We start from the raw sequence: 13,883 nt of genomic DNA, 5'->3' as shown, positions 1-13,883 counted from the left end.
AAGCAGTTTATGAACACACATACAGAAATGTTCTTTGGGGTTTCATGCTTCATCTGAAAAATTATATATTGTACTAAAGCTGGAAGAGGGTTTTTTTGGTTGAGCTTTTCTAAAAGTCCATTAGTTACTTACGAAGGACAATACGTTCAATCTGTTTGTCACCCAGTGAGAGCTGCTACTTCAGCTTATGGTCAAGTATGGGTTCCATTAGTCGCAAAGTAATTTTGATGAAAAATATTGTTCAAAAAGAGAAATGTTTTTAAGAGCCATTTTGGACGTTTATTCTATATTCTGTAAATTACCTTACCATTAATTTAGGATGAACAATGTTCTGGAGTAGACACATACACATACAGGCAATCAATGCTTCCAATCATCTGGAACAGTGGTTTCCTTATATAATCATTTCTGGGTGCAATCCATTTCAGTTAAAATGAGTGGACCTTTTCATATTCAAACAGTACATAATTTATGCAAATAAGTGAACTTAAATCTTAATGGCCCATGTTTTCTATATGGAAATAGCACTTTGAAAGGGGGCAAATTGAAAAGAAGTATTGAGGAAATAGGGTGCTTGAATAGGCTGTATTCAGTGTTATTTATATAAAGACCAATAACCACACCCTCTTATTTCAGTTATTTAAATAATCCTTGGGTAATGGTATTCCCCTTCGTTCTCTCTTTTTTTTTAATACTTTATATTATAGTTTTAATAGACATATACACAGTTTTAACAGCTATGTTGTACAATTGAAACTACATTTCTAGCATGAATCTGATGGAATTGACTGTAAAGTTGTGCCATAATACAGTTGTTAGTCTTTATGGTGCCACAAATCTCTTACTGTTTTTGCTTCAAGAAAGGCAACTACCCCACTGGAAATTCTTGCATTTTTAGCATAATTAACAGAGACCATGTGAATTTATCTTGCCCGTGAGTTTGATTCATATTCTTCCACTATAAAATAATGGATTCCATAGATTTGATGGAAACACCTTTGTTGAGAAGTTTTTGATAACATGAATCACCTATCACTTGCCTATCCGGGGTTGGTTTCTCAAACTAAAGTTTTAATATTAATAAAGAAAGCCAGCTTCTGGTAACTAAATATCAAAATTTAGAAGAGTGGGGGGAGCATAAATTCAAGGTGTATCCACTAAAAGTGTATCCACACTGAAAGGGTATCCACTGACAGCAAAATATCTTAAGTGTCAACATTATTATTGATGTGCTTAGCACTCAGCAGGTACTTAACATTTGAAACTAAAAGCAGCTCAAATAATATCAAGCAAGAAAAGAATGACATTTTCACTGGTGATATTTTAGGACTCATTATGCATTGCCTATAAACTGACATGTGGCATCTAGCCTGTCAATGGCAACATGTAGTTTTTAACAATTCTGAGAAAAAGTAAAAAGAAGCGCCTATATTTCAAGCCCACATTAATAGTCAGGAAAAGCATGTTTCCCAGAGGGCTGTGGGTGTAACCCTGGGACCAGGCCTTTTTAGTAGTAGCACGCTGGTTACAGAAAGGCCTTCCCAGAGAGTCTCATCTGGTCCTTTTGGTACCCAGGTGTTTCAAACAACTTATGTTAAGTAAGCTTTTTTAAAACAACAACAACAATTCTGAATTCTGTTTGAGTTGATTGTTGTAGGTTTCCCCACTTCCTAATGATTTTGTCTTTGTCTTTCAGGGTTTTTTTTTACTTATTGTAGGCCACCCAGAGAACTTTTTGTTACTTTTTTAAAAAAACTTGATGTTAGCTGTTTCAAATTCTATTTTGTAAAGAAAAGTGGTTTTTAAAAACACATAAAATGAATGTTCTGTGATTATGACAGTGATTATGAACTCTTCTCTATTTTTCTTTTTATGTAAATTTTAGGTATGCTATCCCTCCAGAACATGGAAAACGACTTGAACGACTAGCTCAAGGTAAGATACATATATCAAAGACATGTTGTTCAAAAGTCCCTTGTTTTTAGAAAGGCATCTAATAATTGTGGTTGCCACTTTAATTGCTTTTTAAAATAAAGACTGTTGTCTTTGGAAATCATATGATTTTGAAGAAGTCATGTTTATATCCTTATTTTTGCAATATATTGTCATTTCTGTCTAAATTCATATTTAATATAAAGTTTAGGAGCAGTTTAAAATTGGATGTATGCTGCTTTGCAATTCTTATTGTATCTATATTACGCTTGTCAGTAGAATACTTAGCTGGAAATAATACCATGACTAAAGTTTTGGGGCAAAGCAATACCTTATACGTGACATTACATGATAAAGTGTCAGTGACCCCTTTTTGCTGCAATCGCTTTTGGGTAAAGGAAGTATTTTGCACTGGAGGGGTGGTGGGGGAGGAAATAAAGTCCTATGCTCTTCCTCTACGAGTAATATCCCCTAGAAACTGCCCCTCCCTGCTGCTCAGCTTAGAATGAAAATGGTGATATGAGAAGTAATTCTTATTTCTCCATTTAAACAGTTATATACCGCTATAGCATAAAAATACAAAAAGTTGAAGAGCATTAGAGGAGACATATACAGCAGAAATAAGTTTATACATTCATTTCCTGAAAGTTAAGCAATAAATATGGCTACTGTTAGCGTAAAGTCCAGTCCCAAAAAACTAGTGAGACAGTAATATGGAGGAAAGGTAAGAACACCATGTCAATTAAATATAGGAAATCAAAGAGCTCTTATCCATGCACCTTCACACAGTAATAAATTTATCACTGCCTGTTCTTTTCTAAGCTAAACGATCATTCCTTCCACTACTGAACAGCCATTACAGTGGGGGCAATCACTGGTATACATTTGAGGACAGTGCAGTATTGTAGAAATATAAAGGTGCTTTTAAAGAAAAGAAATTGAGGTTATTATGAGAAGCTTTACTGGAGACCTACAGGCCTCTTGTGAAGAAAGAACATACATGAACATATTGTATATGAATTCATATATCATAAAAATATATCTAATTTATTAAAACGAGTAACACCAAACCATTACAGCACAAATTCTCAGCTTCACAACCTTGACTGATGGGCGACATCCAGTGATGTCTGCCAGTGGGTGGAATTGGCTTCCATTTGTGCAACCAGACTTTCTTTTCTTCTCCTCTCTTCTGTGTGCACCCCCCCCAAATCTTTGAGGCCCCCCCCCCGAGCAGTTTTGGGGTGGGAAAGGGGATGTTTCATTGCATATATAGAAGTCTTCACATGTGATATGCGCTATTGCCTAATGAGAAGGACGCTTAAAATTTAGGGGTACACTTGTGACTCCAACATGCATCTTTGATTATTGGGGGTTTGGCTCAGAAAGCCCTCTTTATACACGCAAAATTGATTATTTTTCTTGTACAGAACAGTAGTCCCTTGAGCCATTGTTAAGCCTCCCTTGAGATTTCAAAATGCCATGCTGATTAGAGCATTGGAGTAGCTGTGCTCCCTACCCAGTCTCCTGTGTTCCGTTCTCTATGCCCCTGCCAGTGTGTTTGTAGAAATGCCGGTCATCTTAACAAATAGTATAATTTTGATGTTCTTTTTAAAATAAGTTGTGTGTTCCTAGGCCTGAACAGTGAATTAAAACACAGAAGGTGGTTTTAGTAGTGTATAAGCAAAAACCTTAATGTTCTTCCAGCTGTATTGCTCATTTCATCTTTCTTTCATTTATTTATCTTTTTTGGCAAGTTTGTTTTGTCACTACCAGGATTTGGGGATGAGGTGTATGTGATCTTCATACTGTACTCACTGTCCAAAAAGATTACAATGGAATTTTTAAAACAAGCTGTTTTAAAATGATGAAAATGTCACGACAGCCTCACAGCTACAATTTACATAATCAGCAAAGGTTAATAAACTTGCAGAGTGAATAGATTTCAGGCTTAATTACATATTTATATTAAAAGTGTTGTGCAGAATTGCAGCATCTAAAAAAAGCTGTGAGATGCAGGAAGGTTGGTCCTGCTTACCAGATGCCTACTGAATTAATTGAATTTTCCTAAATAATTAAAATGCTAAAATAATGCAGTAAATGTGGTGAAGCATTGCAGGTTATCTAGGTCAAGTCTGTACTTGATACATAAAATTAAAGGAAGGCTAGGATTTTTTCCATTATCTTGTCTGCCTATCATAATTATCACATTGCCTTTTATGCACGAATGCTTTCATCTTTGGAATCCATTGAAAACTTGATTGACTATGGCACCTACAAATATTTTATCTGAAAGACATTAGACTTGCATCTAATAAAGGCAGCAGTTTGATTTTGCCCTTCAGGTGCTTTCTCATTTATGTAGTTCTTTCAATTTTACGCAGACACAAATGTAATAAAAATCTCAAGTGAGCTGTTATTGCAATTTTGAAACTAGTTATGTTGCTCTATAACATCACAGAATTCTTAAGGTATTTGACAATGTTGGCTTGAAAATACAGAGGAAAATAAAAGCAACAGCAACAAATTATAAATGACTTGCATTCGTATCAATCACCCATCTCCTACTACCCTCCTGAGAAAAACCCCACCCCACCCTCCCACTATATATAAGGGTCTGGTTTCTTCTGTTTCAGGGTATCTGAAGAAGTGTGCATGCACACATAAGCTTATGCCCAGAACAAACTTAGTTGGTCTCTAAGGTGCTACTGGACATTTTTTATTTTTATTTTTTTTATTTCAGTTGCGTCAGACCAACACGCTTACCTACCTGAATCTAGATTCATATACTGTATTCTGTAATCTCATTCATGTCTTTATGAGAGGCATTTGTTTATGTTGTTCAGTTGTGTTCAACAGGGTTGAAACTGAAACAAAGTTCATATTATATATGCTATGATATATAGTCAGTGAATGATAGTTGAGAAATGGAACTCCAATCTGTAGATCTGCCAATTTATGCCATATGATTGTGTTTGAATTAAGGTAGGGGCAACCTTTTGTCTGTTGAGGGACCCATACTTTTGGGGGTAACATGTTGGAGTCCAAAAATCAGGGATGTGTCATCCCCTTTCCTTTCTTTCTGCCACCTCCTTTTTATTTTTGTCTCTTCCTTTTGTCATGAAATTAGGCAAGGGCTATAGGTTGCCCAGGGACGCAGGTGGCGCTGTGGGTTAAAGCCTCAGCGCCTAGGGCTTGCCGATCGAAAGGTCGGCGGTTCGAATCCCTGCGGCGGGGTGCGCTCCCGCTGCTCGGTCCCAGCGCCTGCCAACCTAGCAGTTCGAAAGCACCTCCGGGTGCAAGTAGATAAATAGGGACCGCTTACCAGCGGGAAGGTAAACGGCGTTTCCGTGTGCGGCTCTGGTTCTGGCTCTGGCCAGAGCAGCGATGTCACGCTGGCCACGTGACCCGGAAGTGTCTCCGGACAGCGCTGGCCCCTGGCCTCTTAAGTGAGATGGGCGCACAACCCCAGAGTCTGTCAAGACTGGCCCGTACGGGCAGGGGTACCTTTATCTTTACCTTTATAGGTTGCCCAGTGGGACGCGGGTGGCGCTGTGGGTTAAACCACAGAGCCTAGGACTTGCTGATCAGAAGGTTGGCGGTTCGAATCCCCGCGACGGGGTGAGCTCCTGTTGCTCGGTCCCTGCTCCTGCCAACCTAGCAGTTTGAAAGCACATCAAAGTGCAAGTAGATAAATAGGTACCACTCCAGCGGGAAGGTAAACGGTGTTTCCGTGCGCTGCTCTGATTCGCCAGAAGTGCCTTAGTCATGCTGGCCACATGACCCGGAAGCTGTACTCCGGTTCCCTTGGCCAATAAAGCGAGATGAGCGTCACAACCCCAGAGTTGGTCATGACTGGACCTAATGGTCAGGGGTCCCTTTACCTTTACTATAGGTTGCCCACCCACAGGTCTAGGTACCAGTGTTTGTGTATGTTTGTTTCTTTTTTCTTTTTAATAACTTTTTATTAACTTGCTTTTCTAGTTTAACAAACATCTAATATCAATAACATACATGTTACAATTCTTCATCCCCATCCCTCCCGGGCTTCCCCAGCTCCCATTTCTGCTTTGTCATCCCTTTATCATATACTGCTGTTTCATGCAGTGCACTATGTTGTTTCTTCATTGTCTTAAATGTTCTATATCTAAAAAATCACAAATTGACATGGAGATGTGGAGAACTGAAATTAATATTGGAAAAAAGTAGACAGAGAGAGAAACAAAAATTGACAGGTCCACTCATCCCTACTCAGGACAGTGGTTTTACTCTAAAGAGGTTTCAGTTTGTTCCTAGTACTAATTTATTTCTGTCTCTTAAATTGCCTCTTTCGGAAAACATGTTTTATACACTTTAAATGACTTAATAAGGTATATATAGCAAGAGGAATTGAGGCTTTATAAATCATGATGGCGATTTTTATTATGTTGTAATGATACTACTGGGAGAAATGAAATATATGTCCTGAGGCCGATGATTATTTATCTAAATTGTGCACCAACGGTTTCTCCAGCAGTTGAGAAAGAAAACTCTGCATTTGGGGAGCTGCTTTTGATTATTTTTAAAGAGGACCTTGTGATTTGATGATTCTGAAGATTAAAGAAGTGTGTGGAAAATTAATTAGCTCTGAATTTTAATAAAATTTGACACAATAATTAGTCCTCACAGGCTCCAGAGAATTCGATCAGACTTCATTGTTCTCTCATCATTGTTGTGATGACATCTCTCTTGTTATCTCAACCCACCATTTTCTCAGAAATATTTCAGTGCTGGGGTTGTAGAGTTTGTTACAATATATGCCTATTTCATATGTGCTAAAAATGCTTCTGTGCTCCTCAGGTCCTGTAAAGGGTGAATATGAGTCCCCCCCCCCCCCATTTTGAAATTAAAGGCTCAATATTTGCAAAACAGGATACTAGGATATAATAGCACTGTGGCTTTCTGATTTGTTTCAATCTGTGTGAATTGGGGAGTAGAGCTGGGAAGGGGCTGCATGCAAATGCGTTAAGCTCATGCATATCCTAACTAATAAATCAGGATTTGAACTTGTGAATGCAGCCAGTGGAAGAGGTAAGATTTAAACTGGCTGCATGCTCTCCTTTCATTCCAGTGCAGGTGAACGTTTGTTTCCTGCCCTTCTCTAGAAGGGAGCCCAGAGCCAAAAGCATCAGAATGAAAGAAAAACAAGCTGTTAGCTTGTAGTGTTTAAACTGAAGTTTGTAGGGGTGGGACATGGAAAGCAGGAGAAGATTCGAGCCAGGTTGTTGTTCTTTTTTTGCAATAGCAGTTAACCCTTTACTTCCTGTATTGATCTTGGGGACAGATTGAATTGGAAGCGTGCACGCACAAAACTACTTATGGTTCAGAAAGTCCTTTTTGTACAGGCAATTGATTTCTTTTTCCTTGTATAGAACAGTGCCCCCCCCCCCGAGCCATTTTAAAGCCTCCTTTAAGATTTAAGGGCATAAATGAAGCCACACTCTCATAGGACATATAACAAGATAGCATACAACATAAAAACATAATATAGCAACAGTAGCATTGGTAAGAGAATCAGTAACATGTTGATAAAACGGCTTGGTAAAAGAAAAATCAGTTTCCAAAGGCCTGTCCCAAAGATGTCTACAATAAAGCAGGACTGCTGGACTTCTTTTAACTGGGTAACACATGGCAAGCTAAAGCCTTGGTCCCTGTTAAAGCCTGAACTCCTGAAGATCTCGTTGACTGCTTAACAATGGTATTGTTAAGCAATCAGGCAGTCCTTAACAATACCATTATAATTCATAATTCTGATGTTCCTTTTTAATAAACCATTTGTTCCCAGGTCTGAACAGTGAATTGGAACAATGAGGGTGGTTCTAAGAATATAAGCTTATAGCAAAGCTTTATTTTTGTTATCATGGATCCTGCAAGACTGAGATCTGTGATGAACTGGAATACTGAAGAATCTGAAATATAGGACAACATAGACGGATTTGGATCGAAACAGGCCACAAGTTTATTGAATACAGATGACAGAGGTTAGGCTTGGGCATGGGGCAGTCAAATTCTTCCAGCCTATCTGCTGGAAGTGATACCATAGGTCAATCCATAAGCAGGGGCTCCTGAGACTTATATCAGATAGGGTGACCCCTGCAGGGATCACTGTCTGGGGGCGTCCCATCAGCCCTGGCTCCCATCCGGACATAAGAACATAGGCAACTCCCCCCAGATCCCTTTAACAGGATACCCCAGCTTTTGGAGGATCAGGCAGAGGCTGCAACCATAGGCTATGTAGCTGAGATCACTTTAATGTGGAATAATTACACTATTTATCTTGTCAAGGTTGTTAATGGTTGCTTCCACCTTCCTCTGGTCTTGAATACCTTCTCTGAGTGTACCTTCTGCCTGCTATTGTCCATCTCTGGACCTGCCCACCCAGTTATTGATGCACAAGCATATTCTTATGTTCATCTGTTAAACGTTGGGGGTATGGATTTTGTGCAAAAATAGTATTGGATTTAATAGTAAAACCTGTTCAACATATTCATAGAAGATTGGCTTTCAAAGCATGTCTCTTTCATTGTGTGCGCGTGTTCCCGCCCCCCTCCTGCTGAGATGATATAGAGCATAATTTTCCAGGGTCATTGTAAATATACATTCTAAACTGATATGCTGGGCTTAATATACTGTGCATTACCTTACTCCAGTGGGTTTCCAATTTAAATTAACTTATGACCAGTCACCACATTTGTTCAGGCCCTGATTACAATTCCATATAGAAGGAGATTTAAATAGACTCTTCTTTCTTCATTGATTTTAATTTAAAATTTAATTTATTTAATGCAGCACAAATGTACAGATTTTTTAAAAAAGTGTGATGGGTTCATCTGACATATATTGCTAAGGGATCGCTTTCACATTCCTGCATTTAAAGATACAATTTTTAATGGTATTGTTTCCTAAAATAAGTAGCACTGTACAGGAGACTACTAGGCAAACGGATCAGTGGTTTGGCTGTCTTAAATGCTTGTATTATAAGACTACAACCCGGCACCCATTTACACACCTAGAACCTTCACAGTTCAGCTGAAAAGACAATAATTGGGCACAGTACTTTTTTTCCTAGAAAAATAGGTGCCAGTATTCACCGTGAAGTTGTTACAGTAAGTGCCACCTTGGAGAAAATTCTGGAAAAAAGCACTAATCGGGCATAGGATTGCCCAGCTGAATGCCCTGATGCAGATATGTCAGTCTGCATGTGGATCAGTGTTATGAATGTAAAAGACTTTCTGGTAGAGTGTCCTGCATCTGTCATGTCCCAATCCCTAGTTGTTGTGGCTAGCTGTTCCCCAGTTTGCAAGATTCTGCTTCAGGGATCCTGCAGACACAAAGCTGTTCACAAGTTCCTTCCACTGGGAAACACTGACAGAGGAAAGAGAACTTGATGCCTGAAACTTGGGATTCAGATTCCTTTTATGGAGGACCAGAATCCTTAGCTCTGCTACCTCACCAACTGCACAAGGCCCTTCATTGTACTGCAGACTCCTGTCAGAGAAGACAATGCCCTGCAAGGCTCCTGGGCCAGAGTTTGGTCTGTTAAAGTATTGCTGTTTCTCAGATGGACAGAAGGGCTTGGTCATTCAGCATGTCTGACTTACTATTTAAATGCTAGGTCTAGTTCAGGGAAGAAGTATGTATTATATAAGACCCAGGGCTGCTTCTGAAAATGGAATCCCCATGTTCAGTTCTCCTCTTCACCCCTGTAAACTGTAGCATCACTTAACCTGTGTCAGAACGTCACCATATCATCTAACTTGCTGTTCTGCCTTTTTAACTGTAGGGAAGGTGGGGCAGGGAAACACAGAACTTGGCAACAGTGGATTTGAACTATATATGGTGAATATAGCAAGTGATTAAAATGTTCTCACTGTGATTGGTACAATTCTCTGTTTATTTGTGCTTTTCTAGGATTCTTCCCAAGCAGCTCTCAAGGATGTGATGCTTTCCTGCGCCATAAGATGACGTTAATTTCTCCATCGATACTGAAAAAATACGGAATTCCATTTGACAAGGTGAGTTTTTTTTTTAACCTTGGGGTCTTTAAGCTACTGCATCAAAGTTGGAATAGTTATACATAGGTAATTTATTTGGACATAAACTTCAGCTAAGGTGCACAAGTTAAGCAAGAAAGTTAAGTCTCACTGCAGAAACCATGACAGACAAGTATTGAGTGAGATGAGAGAAGCATGGAAGAAAGAAGGGATGTGTCCCTTCATCACTGTATTCCTGCATGGATGACTATATATGCTTCTGAGTGTGTAGTGAGAATTCCACACTTTATATTTCATTACTTACGTTTATATCTTGCATTCTGTCCAAAGAATTCTCTCCAAATGGCCTGCTTGACTGTTGCCTTGGCTGTGGCAGACCATTGTCACAAACTTTGCTATCCAGATTTCATCTCTTGCTGAATATTCAAACTGTAGTGTGCTCTCAGAAGACGAATTCCATCTCAATATAAAATAGGTGAAAAGAGGGAGATGACTTTTGATCTTTTTTTTAAAAGTCATGAGGAGGATTAAATATGTAGCTGCTTCCAAAAGCTAAGTGAAATGTTCCTGTTCTCTTGATGTTTTGCTGCCCACTTGATAAGCTGTTGTAGTTGCTAGAGAGCTGCAGCCTTTTCGCAGTAGGATCATGATACGCCAAGAAAGCTTTCAGCAAGTTGGCTGAAATTTTAGCTTGGTACAGATTTTGCTCAACTCCACCTTATGTGGAGTATCTGTGTGCTATTCAGAGATCTGGAATCTCTAAAGAATTAATGCCTTTTCCAGATCTCTCCCCCACATTTCTAAAATAGCCACTTTACGTTTTCCCTACTTGGCGGTTGATGTGAGAGGGTAGGAGGATGACTGTGTCTCGTCTACAAAAACAGTTCCAATGTCGTTCAGTAGTGTTAAAAACCTAAAAAGGATGATGGTGTTCCGATTGTGTAAATATTTTTCTTGCCTCTAAACTTATTATAGTACATTCTTAATATGAACAATGAACATTTCAGACATGGAAAGAAGTATGGGTGAACTCTCACTGGATTTTAAAGGCTATAGTATGTGTAGCAAAGGAGCACTTGCTCCAGCTTTCTTACAAGATAGAACAGGCTGAGAGGTGTTTGCCTCTTAAGTGATCAATGGCTGCAACCACCACATCATCCCATTGGACATGTGGTGGCATTTTCTGGAACATGGAATCCAGATCTGCAATATTCCTAAGCGGGTCAGACCTCAAAGTAGGATACCTTAAAAAACCACATAGCTTGAGGACCTAAGCCTGTGAGTAACATCCTCTTCAAGTGAAGTTCATTGCTCAACTCTAGGCTTCTAATTCAAGTCGAAGGAAGCTAGAAAGATTCAAGTTAAACAGTGATGCCTGTCTAACTGCACAGATATACTTTCTAAATAAGGACAGCAATTGCAGAAAGAACAGCTTCACAGAAATAACAGAATTCTCTATGTGAATAAGTTATGTGGGAGTCTTCCGCAGGCTGAAGTACACAGGCAGCAATGTTCAGGATAAATGGAGACAAAGACATCCTTAAACCACCCCATTTAGTTCATGAAGGACTTTAATTGACAAATGGGAGTGGGTCAGAAAGGATCCTTGGTTATGCTACGTCTAGCACATTATGCACATAGCCAAGGAAAGTGACTAAAGTATAAATGTACACATCCTTTTATTCTTTGTAATGGCATCTCAGCTTAGGAAGAGACAGTTGCTTTATTTGTATTATATGTGTCGACTACTAAATTTCTCCATACTGCACATACGAAATAAAATCCTGCAGTTTATAGCTTTCATTTTGTATTTCACAAAGTCAGAGCAGGGCATCTTCTAGCATGGGAATACAGCAAGGCTCTCAAGTAGTGTAGGCAGGAGGATTTCCGTTTAACCTCTTCAGACTCATTTTTGCAGGAGACAATGGGTTTTCAGCACACAAAGTTTCATTCCGCTTCTACTTTTATGCGCTTAAGGCATTTGTATATTGTCCTTCATACAGCTATATCCTAGGGCTAGGAACTTTTCAGTTTCCATTTAAACATTTTGGATAACTAAATATTATGTCACCTTGTACCACCAGAGAGCAGTCTATACCCTACTGTAGTTCTAATTAATAGGCTTCTGTGAGAATGTGAATAGAGAGAATCAGGCTGTGATCTCTTGTGGCTTGGAGTGATAGAACTGGAAACGTGCTAAACACTGATAAGCCAGCCTACGCCTACCAGGTGACAGCTGAACTGCTGGTTGTTGCAATAGCACACCTGCTAAACTGTCATCAGTGGGGGTGAGTGACAAGATAAATTTGGGAATTGCTGGCACAGAAAATGTTCATACTTATATGCACTCACACCAGACTCTTAAAAAACTCCAATCACAATCTCAGCATGTGCACCTGTGTGCATACTCCCATATTTATGTGCTTATGCTTCGATACAGTACACAATTGCTACCAATTCGTAATGGAACTATAAGGTAGCATTACATATGTCTATGGAAAAGATAGAGTAATAGGCTATTTAATTGCCTTGTGCCCATATTTTTGTGTGCTCACACAAATGCACGACATAGAGTACAAACCTAGAATTATAGTACTTCCTCTCTGATTATATCTAAGCATTCACAAATCTCGCATCTTGTGTACATAATCTGCAAGTTCAGAAACTTGCTGATTTTTTTAAATTTTTTTTGCCTCTCCAGTCTCTCATGAGCTAACGAAAAGTAATGTTTATGTCGTGGCATGATGACGTACATTTTAATATGAACTATGCTATTGCATGTTTATGGTAGCTCTGTAAAGAAATTTAACACTTCTATAATAAAAGCTTTTTGAATTTGATGTGGACTTTGGTTGGTTGCTGGTTCAAGGAGTTAGGGCTTAATTGCACCAGATTTCAAGATTAACAAATGGGGAGCATGAGTTTTATCTTAGCAAAGTGATTTTCTAATCTATATAGCAGTTGTTGTTGTTTTTCGAGTGACTATGTTGTTTTGTTATGTATAATGTGAAAGTTGGTTCTTAGGAATTGGGCAAAGGACATAACTTGAAAAGAGGTAAGTGACTGGGCTACATAGGGGACCTATTTTATTGAGGATTCAGCCACACAAGCTGTGGGGGCTGGTTACCAGATGCACCTTCAGGATAGTGGCTAGAGGCAGCATAAACAGCTTGTGCTATCAGCTGCCTTAGACCACTTAACCATTTCAGTTTACCCAGCAGGTACAGGTAGACTGAGTTGGGTTCCTCTGCTAGAAGCAGCATTGTCTATTTAGACCAAATTCTTGAAAGCTCTAGGTAAGCAATTAAGTAATGGCCTCTTTCGATCCAGCTCAGTATGTCACCCCTGCCCCCACCCAGGAAAAAGCAATGAAAACTGAACTGCTTGGTTTTAAAGAAAATGTTACTATGGAGAAATTGGGGGAAGAAGCAGTGGCTTCAAGCTGTGGCAAAGCAGATCTGGACTGGATATCGAGAGAACAAATAGTTCCTGAGTATAAGAGGAACTGCTGAAATGAAGTTGCTAAATCTTTTCCTTTCCTCTGGACACTTCATGAGATTAACTCAGTTTAGCTTATGGGTATTTTATGGAATCCTGGCCTTTCAGACAGCTGCCCCCAAGGGGCATTTGCTTCCTTCCAACACAAATGCTATTATGTCAATGAAATTGTGTCTCTCCAAGAACTTGTATTTAGTATTTGGAGCAGTGCCTGAGTTGTCCTACAGCCTTTTTCTTTTTTTTACTGTGCTATGTGCTTTGTTGAAAAACTCCATAGTTTGAGTGCCTAGGTGATCTCCTGTTAATTCTTCCAACTTCTGTGTCTTTCCATTGTCTTGTGACCAAAAAAAAAAAAAAAAAAAAAAAAAAAAAAAAAAAAAAAATCAAAGTAAAAGGAATTTCAATGCAGTGGTGAGCAAG

At 39.1% G+C, this 13,883-nt stretch overlaps 1 protein-coding gene across 4 annotated transcripts in view; it reads left to right on the top strand.

Moving 5' to 3' along the window:
- The window catches only part of KDM4C (lysine demethylase 4C), a 197,579-nt gene that overhangs the window by 33,379 nt on the left and 150,317 nt on the right, over positions 1-13,883 (top strand). For all 4 annotated transcript variants that reach the window (XM_079959232.1, XM_079959234.1, XM_079959233.1 and 1 more), the window contains exons 7-8: positions 1,886-1,935; positions 9,883-9,986. In XM_079959232.1, the coding sequence (XP_079815358.1) occupies positions 1,886-1,935; positions 9,883-9,986 (154 nt within the window). The remainder of the gene's footprint in view (positions 1-1,885; positions 1,936-9,882; positions 9,987-13,883) is intronic.

Source organism: Podarcis cretensis (genome assembly GCF_951804945.1).
Source record: "Podarcis cretensis genome assembly, chromosome: 17".
Taxonomy (NCBI): Eukaryota; Metazoa; Chordata; class Lepidosauria; order Squamata; family Lacertidae; genus Podarcis; species Podarcis cretensis.
The sequence above is the reverse complement of the archived record's forward strand: the minus strand, read 5'-3'. Positions and strand labels throughout refer to the sequence as shown.